At 39.0% G+C, this 15,384-nt stretch overlaps 1 protein-coding gene across 1 annotated transcript in view; it reads right to left on the reverse strand.

Annotated features, from left to right (window-relative positions):
- rbms3 (RNA binding motif, single stranded interacting protein) overlaps positions 1 to 15,384 on the reverse strand; it is a 296,186-nt gene that overhangs the window by 201,710 nt on the left and 79,092 nt on the right. Inside the window, exon 3 of the mRNA XM_062992124.1 lies at positions 4,951 to 5,009. Coding sequence (XP_062848194.1) covers positions 4,951 to 5,009 — 59 coding nt within the window. The remainder of the gene's footprint in view (positions 1 to 4,950; positions 5,010 to 15,384) is intronic.

The following is a 15,384-nucleotide window of genomic DNA, read 5'->3' on the forward strand; positions in this document are numbered from 1 at the left end:
CAGGCTGAGAGGACTTATTCTGGTTAGTGAAAACAGCACACATTTCTGAGGCTGCTGACCTCCCAGGCATAACAGCGGTCACCAGGAAGTTGGCAGGGACACAAGGTCTAAGTTTAAGAATGCAGTGATGTGAGTTCTGCACACAATGCTACACCCAGTTTAACCGCTAATGTAGCAATGAGCCAGAAAGCAACCACAGTGCTGGAGTTTAGGGGAAATACGTGGTTTACACATATGATACTTTAAAACTTCCTATTAGATAGTTTGTGGTTACACATGCTTGGTTCTGATTTACTGGGATCTGGAATTAATATTAGACAAATGTGCAGCCTAACTGATAGAGCAACAGGTTTAAGTGCTGCAGGGTTAAGGGTGTAGAAAAGTGTTGGTGTTTAATGCTCTGCAGAGGATTGGCATCCTGCCAAGGGTTTCTTGAAGGTGTTGGACCTACCAAAGCCCAATCAATGTAAACAGTTAAAGATTGTTATACTGTTTTTTATTTTCATTTCATTTTATTTTATCACAACTTTATCCTGGTCAGGGTTATAACGGTTTTGGTTCCACTGGGAATCAGTGTGGGCGCAAGGCTGGGATACACTGTACAGGACAGCTAATCATCTCAACCATCCCCAAACCCACCCTCTCACTCAGACATAGCCAATTACAACTGTGTAGATGCCCCACCAGTTGATAGTGGTGGGTTAGCATATTAGAACGATGTGCCACTTGAGTGCCTGAATAGCAAACTAAGCTTAACTGTAATGGAGTAGGTCTTGTCTCATGACTTTAAATTATTATTAAAAACAATACAGGCAATTGTGGGATAAGGGCCATGCTTAAGGGCCCAACATTTCATATTATACTGGTCACCATTGCAATTGACATTATTTACTAAAAAGGTATTTTTATCAATATTTGACATGTCAGTGTAAAAGACACTGACATGTCATGGAGCCTATCCCAGCTTTTCAATGGGCGCAAGGCACACAGTAACACCCTGGACGGGGCGCCAGTCCATCACAGGGCAAACACACATACACACACATACACACACCCATTCACCTATAGGGCAATTCAGTGTCTCCAATTAACCTGACTGCGTTTTTGGACTGTGGGAGGAAACCGGAGCTCCGGGAGGAAACCCACGCAGACAAAGGAAGATTATGCAAACTGCACAGAAAGGATACACCGCCCGGCGGTGTATATATATATATATATATACTGTATATCTGTATATATATATACAGTGTATCACAAAAGTGAGTACACCCCTCACATTTCTGCAAATATTTCATTATATCTTTTCATGGGACAACACTATAGACATGAAACTTGGATATAACTTGGATATAAAATGTGTCGTTGTCCCTCCCTGGTGTCATGTGTCAAGGTCCCAGGTGTAAATGGGGAGCAGGGCTGTTAAATTTGGTGTTTTGGGTACAATTTGGATATTCAACATGGCAACTCATGGCAAAGAACTCTCTGAGGATGTGAGAAATAGAATTGTTGCTCTCCACAAAGATGGCCTGGGCTATAAGAAGATTGCTAACACCCTGAAACTGAGCTACAGCATGGTGGCCAAGGTCATACAGCGGTTTTCCAGGACAGGTTCCACTCGGAACAGGCTTCGCCAGGGTCGACCAAAGAAGTTGAGTACACGTGTTCGGTGTCATATCCAGAGGTTGGCTTTAAAAAATAGACACATGAGTGCTGCCAGCATTGCTGAAGAGGTTGAACACGTGGGAGGTCAGCCTGTCAGTGCTCAGACCATACGCCGGTCTTGGGCTGCATGAGTGTTGCTGGCACTGGGGAGCTGCAGTTCACTGAGGGAAACATGAATTCCAACATGTACTGTGACATTCTGAAACAGAGCATGATCCCCTCCCTTCGAAAACTGGGCCTCATGGCAGTTTTCCAACAGGATAACGACCCCAAACACAACCTCCAAGATGACAACTGCCTTGCTGAGGAAGCTGAAGGTAAAGGTGATGGACTAAACCCAATTGAGCACCTGTGGCGCATCCTCAAGTGGAAGGTGGAGGAGTTCAAGGTGTCTAACATCCACCAGCTCCGTGATGTCATCATGGAGGAGTGGAAGAGGATTCCAGTAGCAACCTGTGCAGCTCTGGTGAATTCCATGCCCAGGAGGGTTAAGGCAGTGCTGGATAATAATGGTGGTCACACAAAATATTGACACTTTGGGCACAATTTGGACATGTTCACTGTGGGGTGTACTCACTTATGTTGCCAGCCATTTAGACATTAATGGCTGTGTGTTGAGTTATTTTCAGAAGACAGTAAATCTACACTGCTATACAAGTTGTACACTGACTACTCTAAGTTATATCCAAGTTTCATGTCTATAGTGTTGTCCCATGAAAAGATATAATGAAATATTTGCAGAAATGTGAGGGGTGTACTCACTTTTGTGATACACTGTATATATATATATATATATATATATATATATATATACAGTATATATAAACATTGTTATTATTCAATACAGTCATGGGAAATTCCTCTGCTCCAGGTTTTCTCCATTGGTGGATTATAAAAGCTCTCACTGTAGTTTGCAGGAGTCCCAGACCCTTAGAAATGGCTTGTTTAGCATATTTTAAGTCATTGTATCTGTATTTGATTATCTTTAGAACATGGCATAATGTGCTGTTTTTTGAAAGCTTCTAACCTGCTTTTGATTACCACACAGGTTCCATTCAAGCTCCTCTGAACAGTATTTAGGTTCTATGTTCAGAAATAACAGGTCAGGCAGTCATCTTGCCTGGGTGTGGCTAGTGAAACTGAACCCAATTTTTAGTTGATTTTGGTTAACTGGGTCTGAATAGTGTTATTCCTTCAATGAATAAATTATCTTTCATTATCTTTGTCTAATATTTTAAGTAGTGACAAATACACCGATCAGGCATAAGATTATGACCACTGACAGGTGAAGTGAATAACACTGATTATCTCTTCATCACAGCACCTGTTAGTGGGTGGATATATTAAGTAGCAACATTTTATTATTAAAGTTAATGTGTTAGAAGCAAGAAAAATGAGGTCAGAGCATCTTCATAATTGCAGCTCTTGTGGGGTGTTTCCGGTCTGCAGTGGTCAGTATCTATCAAAAACAGGCGAGCTACTGTAGCTCAAATTGCTGAAGAAGTTAATGCTGGTTCTGATAGAAAGGTATCAGAATACACAGTGCATCGCAGTTTGTTGCTTAAGGGGCAGCAAAAGGGGGAGCGACACAATATTAGAAAGGTGGTCATAATGTTATTCCTGATCGGTGTATGTGAAAATAGAAATTGGAAGGGGGTAAATACTTTTACAGTACTGTATATAATGTGCTAATATACTAATTGTAGATCTATCCCTGGTTTTTACAATCTTATTTTCAAATCTTTTACAGATCAATCCTACATGTAATTAAATAATAGAACATGTTAAAAAGTAAGTGTGAGTAAAACATAGTGGTATTTTTATTTGTAAGAAAAAATAAAAAGTGACAGGGTAATAGCACTGGTCTTAACTTGGCCTTATTTAGGTATAATTTTTACTTCTTTTTTTACCGTTTCTAAGCTGGCATTAAAATCCTCTGCACATCTGCACATTTGTACAACTCAATGAACCATGACTGAACTGTAAAGTGTGAATGAAATCTTCAGTTTTTTTTCTCCCTGTTTCCTTTACTTTTTCCTAATGGCTGAGCTCTCATAAGCACTGGCATTAAGCCCATCAGGGTGGAGGATTTGCTGGGTGGGTGAGGTCTCTGGGAAAAGGAAGCCCTCTAAAGCCCAATGTGATTTCCTGTGTTTCTGTGTCCACTCTGGTCTTCTCTCTTTTTCTGTGTCTGTCTCTTTCAATTCCTGTCCCTGCTCTCTCTGTACCTCTTAGCATAGACGCAGGAAGGAGGGGGGGGGAGGGGGTGTCGGTGATGCACCCCCTCTTAAACTTGAGCAAGTAGTGAGTGAAAAAACTGAGAATTGAAAAATATAAAACTTATGAAATGAAGAATAGGAATCAGATGCACATAATATATCAGCATGAAACTGGATCAGGCTGCATATGGAGCAGGGGAGACCTGCTGTGTTCCAAATCACACCCTATATACTAAATAGTGAGCTACATTAAATTTTGTGTTCTCCCCGTGTCTGCGTGGGTTTACTCCGGGTGCTCCCGTTTCCTCCCACTAAATTTGGAGACACTAAATTGTCCATGCCTGTGTTTGATATAACCTTGTGAACTAATTAACCTTGTGTAATAAGTAACTACCGTTCCTGTCATGAATTTAACCAAAGTGTAAAACATGACGTTAAAATCCTAATAAACAAACAAACAAACATTCATGCATTTTTAGCTGAAACTGACCCTTTGTTGTTAATGCGTTTTATCCATTATATTGTTAACCTTGTTCAACACATATGAGCACACATACAGCACACATGGAGTTGGATAAGGTCCACTAGCCAGCAGATTGTGTTCCATGCTGGGATGTTAATGGTAGAGAGTCTCCTGTATGGATGCTGTCTGCTATGCCATTGATTTCAGTCAGTTGCCTCCCCTCATCCTGTGGCTATTTTTAATGCCCTCCACACCGTTTCCCCCAGCCTGCACTGTACATCAACACAGGAGAACATTTTTGTCTGTTTCATGCCAACGCCAACCCTTTTAGTCACGCTAACTCTTATCTGGCTGGAAGGGCTACTCTGACAGGCACGCTAACGTTCATCCTGTTGTAAAGATTATCCCCACAATCACTCAAACGCTCCTACTGACAGAGAACCAGCTTTAATGTAAACTTTAATCAGATCAGGAAGGAAAGTGTTGATAACACATTAATGCTGCCCACAAACCAAAATTAGCCCCACATCAAATTAATAAAAAAATTAATTTATCAAAAATGAGGCATGTATTTATTTTTAATTAATACAAAATAACAGTACTCACCTTTGCATTGGTTTGTGTTTTTATCAAGTATTGCCTTTGTGGACACTATTTTTCCATACCTAAAGAATAAGAGAAGAAAAGAAATAGTTAGGATAAAATACCTATACTAGTACTAAGTAAGTAAGTAAAATTTATTTATATAGCACTTTTCACAGATAAGAATCACAAAGTGCTTTCCAAAAACATTACGACATAAAATATACACACACATCTACATGATAAAACACACAACATAAAATACAATAAAAACATCTAATAAAACAAACAGCAGCAAATCCCAGTGCCAGGTACATCATTCAAATGCCTGCTTGAAAAGATAAGTCTTTAGTTGTTTTTTAAAAGAATCCACTGAATCTGCGGATCTTAAAAAGTTGGGTAGTGCGTTCCATAATTTTGGAGCGTCAACCTCAAATGCACGATCCCCACGAGTCTTTAAGCAGGAACGTGGGACAGACAGCAAATTCAGCTTGCTAGACCTAAGTGAGCGCCCCGATATATATGGGTGGAGTAGCTCTGATATATACATGGGAGCCTGACCATGCAATGCTCTAAGTAAAAGTCAAAATGTTAAACTGGATCCTATACTGCACAGGAAGCCAGTGTAGAGATCTTAACAGAGGGGTTATGTGACACCGTCTATTTGAGCTAGAAAGTAATCTAGTAGCAGCATTCTGTACTGCCTGCAACCGATCACAAGCAGACATACTAAGAGCAGAAAACAGGGCATTGCAGTAGTCAGTACGAGATGAAATAAAAGCATGTATAATCATCTCTAGGTCAGCATTTGAAACTATAGATCATAATTTGCTAATATTTCTTAGATGAAAAAAACTAGTCAGCTGTTTAGCATGTGTGTCAAACAACAAAGTCTGATTAAAAACAACACCCAGATTTCTTAAATCTGCATGGACAGCAGAGGAGAGAGACCCAAGGGAGGTTCTACCAACACTACATACAATATATTACATGTATCACCTTAAGACACCACATCACACTATACTGAGCAATAATGTACTCTAATAGCATGCTATGCCATAAAAAAAAAAAAAAAAAAAAAAAATTATATATATATATATATTAATATAATTATATAATTAATGAATAAATTGTTTTAGCCACAACAACTGCAACCAGGAAATCATTGTTTTACATGTATTAAGTAACATATTGTTTTAATACATACATATAAATATATATTTTTTTAGGCAAATGGGGGTCCTTCCCAGTATTCGCATGAGTATAATATACATCATTCAGCACTTAATGTACACACATTCATTTATTATTATTTTAAAATGCCTTTTGCCTACAAAGGTTGTAAAGATACACTTTAAGGACACTTGAGACACTTTTATTTTATTTATTTTTTTATTCATTTGTTTTAGCCACAACAATTCCAAATAGGTGTAATAAATCAGTTATATAAAGGAAATCATATGAACAAATAGTTTTAAGTGTATTAAATAACATATTGTTTCAATACATAAATACAAATATCTTTTTTATTTTTATTTAAAGCAAATCCTACCAGTCCTACCCAGTATAAGTGGTAGTATAATATACACCCGTTCAGTGCTTAATACACACAACTATCTGGTTTGCACATTCATTGATTATTTTAAAATGACTTTTTGCCTGCAAAAATAGAGTAGAGTAGATACACTATATGGACAAAAATATTGGGACAGCCCTTTTATCATTATTATTATTTTTTTATTCACGTGTTTCAGCCACAACTATTGCAAACAGGTGTAATGAATAAATTATATAAAGGGAATCATATGAACACATTGTTTTAAGTGTATTAAGTAACATATTGTTTCAATACATAAATATAAATATCTTTTTGAAGATTAACTTTGTGGGTATATTGCAGTACAATTACTGACTGTAGCCCATGTACACTTTACCACCCCCTCTGTACCCAATTTACTTATTAAAATAGACCCGAAAGGACCCCTACTGAATAGATGTATTGCACAGTACATAAAGAAAGTTCATCTGTATGGTAGGTGTAGCTTATAGAATTATGAATGTACGTACAAGATAGGTGTACCTACAACTATTTGGTGAGTGTGTAAACAATGTTAGAATAATCTTGTTTATATAGATTTATGATAATTCATGAATGACTTCTGCTTGGTGACGTTACATTATCATGCTTATAAAGGTAGCCAATATAAGATCAGTTTTGGTCCAGAGTAATGCACATTATCAGTAACATAAACAATAAATACTGTAATATTCAGAGGCTGTGGCATTTAAACAGTTTCTGTTGTGTGTGTGCCAGGAAAACCTTCCTCACATGTTACACCACCAACATCAGTCTAAAGTGTAAAAATAAGTCGGTTGAGTCTGTAAATTTATGCTGTTTGCACCAAAATCTGACCGAACCATTCATCATGTCACAGCAAAAACAGTGTTGTCAGACAAGGCAACAATTTCCCAATCTTTTATTGTCTAGATTCTCGTAAGCTTGTGCCCGCTGTAGCTTCAGATTCCTGTTCTTGGCTGACAGGAGTGAAACCCATTCGCCTCAGTCTTCTGTGTTGTGCATTCTGAAATGCATTTTTGCCTACAAAGATTGTAAAAAGTAGATACACTATGTGAACAAAAGTATTGGGACACCCGTTCTAATTTTTTAAATTAATGTGTTTTTACCACAACAGTTGCTAACAGCATATATAAAGGAAACTATATGCCTCCAACATCGCAGCAACAGTATAGGGAAGGCCCTTTTCTGTTCTAGCATGACTGTGTCTCTGTGCACAAAGCAAGGTCCATAAAGATATGCTTTTTTTTTATTTGTATATCTTATATTCTTGCATTACACTTATAGTTAATCTATCTTTTAGTTGCATTTTTTTCTCCGATTCCCCCCCCCCAATTTTCTCCCCTAATCTAGTCATATCCAATTACCCTGGTTGCGTTACACTTCACCTCTACTGATACAACCCTCCACTGCTGACCGAGGAGCAACTGACACACGCCCCCTCCGACACGCGAGCAGTACAGACTGCCTCTTTTCACCTGCACAAGGTGAGTTCATATGCGGATTAGCCTTGTGCATGGAGAGCCACACCCTGATCAGCATTATTCCCCAACTCTGCGCAGGCGCCATCAATCAGCCAGCAGAGGTCATAACAGTTGCATTTTAATTTTATTTTCCATTGCACAACTTTGACATGTGTTGTGTGATGCTTGTGATGTGAATTGCTGCTGTAACACTACAATTTCCTTTTGGGGGTCAATAAAGTAATCAATCAGTCAGTCAATTAATCAGTTAATCAATCAGTCAAGAAAAGTCCTGACCTCAGCCTCACTGTACAGCTTTGAAATAAACTAGAACATCAAATGAGGATTTCTGACCGGCATTAATGCCCATCCATACAAATGCCCTTTGACTAAATGGACACAAATTCCAACTGACATACTTCAAAGCCTTTACAGAAGAGAGGCTGTTGTTCTAGCTAAGATCACATAGAGGTCACTCTATTTTAATATCATTTGTTTTTAATTGGGATGTCCAACAAGCTCATGATCAGATGTCCAAATAAGCCAGTGTTGCTTAGACTAATGTGGTCATTCTAAAAATAATTTCTTACAGTGTAACTGCATTCTAAATTAATCACCTTTATTAAATATACAGTATGTTGGACTGGATACAGGATTTATTTATGTTATTCTAAACATGTTATACAAAAGTGTAAGTGTGTAAGAGTTCTCAAGCTCTAGTCCTTTTTATACACTATTTGGTTACACTAATGACAGCACAGGTAGTTACAAGTTACACAAAATTCATCAGTTCAAGTAATTATCTATATAGATAGACAGGCAGACAAGACAGAGAGACAGACAGGTAGAAAGATAGATAGATACTTTATTAATCCCGAGGAAATTAAGGCAAGTTACATAGATCAAAAATGATAGTACACACTATAAAGATTCAATGATTTTGTATCTCCAGTTCACCTCACTTGCATGTTTTTGGACTGTGGGAGGAAACCGGAGCTCCCAGAGGAAACCCATGCAGACACAGGGAGAACATGCAAACTTCACACAGAAAGGACCCGGATCACCCCACATGCCACCCTGCTCTAGTAATTTAGAATAAAAACAGTGCACTGATATTTGTACAGATTGGGTCCAGGTTTAAAACCCATTTAAAATAATTGGATGTGCTAAAGCAGACGTTCTCGGCGCCCAGGTGGCGTAGCGGGATATTCCGCTGACGCACCAGCACCGAGTTTCTGAACTCCCGGGTTTGAGGCTCGGTGTTGCCACCGGTCGGCTGGGCGACATCTGGCGGGTATAATTGGCAGTGCCTGCAGCAGATACTAATTGTCTATCGTATCTGCAGGGTGGGGACCGGACTTTATGTGGGTCTACCCTGTGTAAGGACCCTGATTGGCAGAAGAGACGCCCGTGCAGGAAGCACGGACAAGAAGAGGAAGACAGGAAGAGCAGCGGAAGACAAATTGGATGTGCTAAATCGGGAGGAAAAATGGGGAGAAAAATGCATAAAAAAAATATATATATAGCAGACGTTCTCAACCAGGGGGCCAAGGCAACCTAGTGAGCCTAGAGTGGGGCCCCATTGCTTTTAACTGAGAGATGTAAAAAAGAGTCACACTTGATGGGCTGTCAGCTATTGGCATACTGGAGATTTCTAGTGATGTCATATAGATCAATTTTAAACTACATATAGCATATGTTGGGTCTGAGGATGGGCACATATTTGATTCGCCCACCACGGAAATGCAAAGGTCTACAGACGGCGACTATGAAAGATTTCACAAAAGTAGACCAAGGTAAGGAAGCTCCCACCAACAGTTTACCAGAAGTAAACCCACTACATCCATCAAATATGTACAGAAATATATATTTATGCAAAGATGAATACCTTAATCATGGATTTATAGAATTATCCATGAGCAAGAACTTTTACTGAAAGCATAAAAATAATTGTATTTAATAGTTTACCAGAATTTATTTATTTATTTACAGTGGTACCTTGTAACTCAACGTCCCCTAAACTCAAAATCTTTGAAACTCAACGCCCTTCGTCGAGAAATTTGTACCCTTAAACACAAAGTTTCCCTTAAACTCTTGATTTTTAAAAATGTATTTATTTAATTTTAAATTAACAATGAACAGCCGCTTTGGTCAGCACTTGGCTTGAGCGGTGCGGTAAGACGTCATCAAAGTGAGACAAATCTGCATTTGTGTACATCTGTACATGTATCTGTGCTTAGCTGGATTTTCCTCACTGTTTTACTTTTAAACTTGTGTTACAACTCGGGGTTCTGAGAAATTGTAAGAATCAGCTTTTTATTTCAGTGTTTTATATTATATTTGTGTTATTTTCAGTGTATAAGTGTCAAAAACAACCCAGTTATTTTACGTAAGCCTAAAATATATGCATTAACAGGTTTCCCATACATCCTTATGGGAAAAAATATCCTGAAACGCAACGCCTTTTATACTCAACGCCACTCCCAGAACTAATTGACGTTGAGTTTCAAGGTACCACTGTATTTATTTATTTATTTATTTGACAGAAGGGGGTCAAGGAGAAAACATGGAGAACTGCTACTCTAAAGCAGCTTTCCTTTTTTGATTTACAGAAAACTGTAGCTTCTGCCTCAGCACAATTGCAGGCTATTAATATGCCAGGAATCATCAGTGTCCTCGATATGTGTTCGCAATTCATTAGTAATGATAAACTTGCAGGTATCACAGACTGTGTGAGTGATCACCCACCTCCCTCTCCATCCCTTATTTTAATGTTTTTCCCCCTACGTCATTCATCAGAGAAGGTAATAAAGTTCCTTATCTGTTCTGTCTCCACCAGCAGAAATGGATGACTGATATAAGAAAAGCCCTCCCAATGTGACTTTTAATTAATGTTTAATGTTTCTCTTTCCTCCAGGTAAGACGAGAGACTATATTACTCCACTTTTATAAGGACGGAGGCGTTTAATAAAGGAGGGATCATTCCACTGTCACCGTGAACAGTGCTCGCCCATCAGGCTTTCATGCCACCGACATCGCTGAAATGGCAGCTAATTCATCTGAATCACTCGAATCCCTCGTGAGTCGGCTTATGGTGAACTCTAAAGATTAAAAAAGAAACTCTCCAGGCGTTTTACATGTCGGAATTATATGAGGCTACAGTTTTGACATTTTGTACTCGAAGCGGGATAAAAACAAAACACAGCATCTGAAGTAATGAGTTTGGTATAAATAAAAGTCTGCATCGTCTCACTGTTTACAGCAGCAGGTGCCTTTTTAAATGACTAAAATCACAACCGGAGAATGATTATTTGACATTGTTTGGATATTTCATACATATCCACATTACATCAGGAAGCCGAGCAATTGCCTGGAGGATTGGCAGCAACCACATGACAGAAAATTAAGAAAAATATGTGACCGCACTGTTTGAGCTGCTGCCATGACATATTAAAATGCACAGGACTAAGCCAAACACTTACGTCTCTCATAAATAAACACTGTAAGCACAATAGCACTGATATGAGCAGTGGTAGCTCAGTAGATAATGTACTGGACTAGTAATCATAAGGCTGCGGGGTTCAAGCCCACCATTGCCAAAATTGCAAGGTCTTTAACCCCTTGATTTCTTGAATTGTATTTAGTGATAATTTTAAGTTGGTTTGAATAAAAGTGTCTGCTAAATATCGCAAATGTAAATAATAATGCTTCGGAACAAAAAGGATGATGCTGATTAAATGAGACTTGCTGACCGTGAACGTATTATAAGGACTAGAGAGAGGTTAGCATTAGCTATATTTATTTTAAAATGGTTTGCCTCAGTGGTGTTGGTATTCCTAAGCATTGCCACTATGGGTGTGTTCAAAAAGCTAGTGCGCTCTCTATATAGACAGCATTTAGAAATCCTAGATGCATTAATAAGCTGTCTAGTTAGGCATCTTAAAATTTCAATGTTATTTTGACTCAAGAACGAGTGAGCATCGGAAGCGTCCTTACCGATCAAGGCAATCCCAGCATTCAGTGCGGCAGCTCTTCTCTTACATAAAAATAAAAAAAAAACATACGTGTTTTTATTTGCAAGTTCGGACTTGTCAGCGAATTTAACCATTTTCGGTACATGAAGGGAGATGTTAGTTGACATGCTAGCGCGCTGTGCCACCCCATCCCATTGGTTTTAATGGCAAGATGCTTACTGTTAGCTTAGTAGCCGAAACCCGATGGAGTATTGCGTTTGAATAACCTGACTTATAAGTCATTGACTTATTAGAATCCTCTCTACTGAGGCAGCTGCCTATGTAGGCAGTAAGACAGAAAGGCAGCTCCCTAGGTTTTCGAACACACTATTTTATTCAGAGACACATATTAGGCCACTGACCTAAGCAACAAATGTGATATTACTCACCCAGCTTAAAATGTATTTTGTTAAAAGCATTAACTCACTGAAAAAGTTGGGAATCAAACCAAATCAATGGGCAGTTGTAGCCTAGTGGTTAAGGTACTGGACTGGTAACAAAAATGTCAGTGGTTCAAGCCCCACCACTGCCAGGTTGGCACTGTTGGCCCCTTGAGCAAGGCCCTTAACCCTCAATGGCTCAGACAATATACTGTCACAGTACTGTAAGTCGCTTTGCATAAAAGCGTCTGCTAAATGCTGAAAATGTAAATGTAAACCTGGATTAGCGAGGCTGTTTTAGTACTGTGCTACTCGCTTCTATACTGATATGCAACAGAAATACCTCAAATAGCGCTTAGGAGGCACAAAGGGATATTCAGCTAGCACACCAGCGCTGGGATTCTGAACTCCCCAAGTTTGAATATCAGCTCGGTTACTGGTCGGCTGGGCGCCCCTTAGCAGACAAAATTGGCCATTACTCTTCTGGGTGTAAAAGACTGGATTAAAAAGGGGGTGGTGTCTTCGACACTGTGTAAATACACTGGCTAGTAGCCTGAGGTGTCTGTACAGAAGTGGAGGAGCGTTGAGATTAATGTGTGACTCTTCGTGTGCAAAACTGGCCTCACGTGCAAATCCACTAAAGTATGGGCGAATAAGAAGGGGTTGGTGAATCAGGCAAATATACCCTCTTTGGACGAATGCAATTGGGGTCTCCAGCAGCGGAAGACTAATTTGCTATGTTAAAATGGGAGAAAATCCTTAAGTAAAATAGAAAGAATTAATCCGTTAAACCCTAAGGTTGAAACATCAGAGACATTATACATAATCATAAATAAATTATACATTAATCATACATGTAAAAACATATACATGTTTCTGCTTTCATTTCCCACTGAAATTGTGTTCCGCAACGTTTCTGTTTCATCATGTCTAGACCTGTCTGTGTTTACCAGTGCAGATCTATTTTTTGGGTTATATTGTGCCTCACAATGTAAAAATGAATGAATTCCTAGCTACGTAGGTATATTGTAAGTTGTTTGGATATGAATTATATGATTAATATTGCCGTTACATACAGCTTAGGATCGAACACTATAGCTCTGAGGCATAAAGACTACTTGCCACTTCACTATGCTGCCAATCTATTCATTCATTCATTCATTTATTCATTTACTGTTTTACCACCCCTTTATCCAATTTAGGGTCACGATTGGTACAATTCAAAGGGCAAAAGGCAGGAAACACCCTGGACAGGTCACCAGTCAATTACAGGGCAAACACAATCGTACACACATTCACACACACACGTACCTATAGGAGCAATTTAGTATCTCCAATTAGCCCGACTGTGTGTTTTTGCACTGTGGGTGGAAGCAAGAGCACCTGGACCCCATACATAAAGGGCCCGGACCGCTTATCTTGGGAACCGAACCCAGGACCTTATTGCTGTAAGCCACCATGCCACCCTTGCTGCCAATCTAAAATTGATTAATATTATTGATTGCACTGTATGATGATGAAACCAGCTACAATTGTGTAATATCAGCAACTGAAGCCTAAAGCAAATGAGCATTTTTACAGAATGGAATGCTCACTATTGTTTCTCTCTCTCTCTACACACACACACACATGCACCCTTCCATTCACACCTCTAACCTGGGGGAAACACCTAAATTCAGTTTAAAAGGGATCCATGTTCTTGTGATCTAGTTCCACTTGAGCCCAGAAGAGTTTTTTTCTATGATGAGTAAGGAGAGATTACCACCCCTATACTACACATTCTCTTTCCAAATGGCATCGTCTGGCATCCTCTGTGTGTTTTTTTATAATTTTTTCTTTGCATTTTCCATTTATTTGTTTGGCAAACACTTCCACAAAAAGCGGGTGAAAATGAAGAATTAAGCTGAGCAATTAAAGGTCCTAACTACAAATCTCACCTAACAGAGCTGGCATTTTTTACTTATGCTTTTAAATAAAAAAGCGCCTTTTGCAATTGAAAATGTAATTACAGAAAATGCCTTAGCTACATGTGAATTGAAGTCCATGAGTGAATTATTGATCCTTTTTTTCTTGGTTTATTAGAAAACAAACTAAATGATTGCAAACATGGTGCAGCTGAATTTGTATTCCATGCTTATATATATATATATATATATATAAATACTGTATATACTGTATATGTGCAATGTGCGCATGTGCAAACTCTGCACAGAAAGGGCCCGGACCACCCCGCCTGGGGATCAAACCCAGGACCTTCTTGCTGTGAGGCAACAGTGCTACCCACTGAGCCACCGTGCCGCCCGTTAATCGAATCAGACCAATACATTTACAAATGCAAATTTTAAACGTGCTTTTTTATTTTACATTTTGTGGTATTATTAGGAACACTTATCTGATAGAAAGCGATTGGGGAATTTCATTAAATTCATAACTTCTGGATGCTTTGTCATGTTAATGCAGTGTAGGACCAGTTTTACACAAATTTAAGGATTAAAATGATTCCAAATATAATAAAGCAAAACAGAAGTGCTATTTTTATTGCTTTAAATGCATGCATCCATTCATTACTTCTCTGTTTTATTACCGATTTATCCTATTCAGAGTCGCAGTAAGTCCGATTCACTGGGCAAAAGGCAGAAAACACCGGACAGGTTGCTAGTGTATCACCAAGCAGACATACACACACACACTCACTCACACCTTGGGGGACTTTAGTATCTCTAATTAACCTGACTGTGACATGTTTTTGGACTGTGGTAGGAAACCGGAGCCCAGAGGAAACCCACACAGACACAGGGAGAACATGCAAACTCCACACAGACCTAGAGGACCTAGAGCTACCTAGTGACCTAAGGCGATAGTGCTACCCACCGAGCCACCATGCCGCCTTTGTTTAAGCATGCATGTACACACCAATGTTTGATTAATCAAAGCCACAGTGTCACCTTGACTCATTCCTGCACTGGATATTGACGTCTTGTTTTATGTGTTCTAACCCTTATGGGCATTAAGTTACAACACAAATT

The sequence above is a fragment of the Trichomycterus rosablanca genome, chromosome 3 (genome assembly GCF_030014385.1).
Source record: "Trichomycterus rosablanca isolate fTriRos1 chromosome 3, fTriRos1.hap1, whole genome shotgun sequence".
Taxonomy (NCBI): Eukaryota; Metazoa; Chordata; class Actinopteri; order Siluriformes; family Trichomycteridae; genus Trichomycterus; species Trichomycterus rosablanca.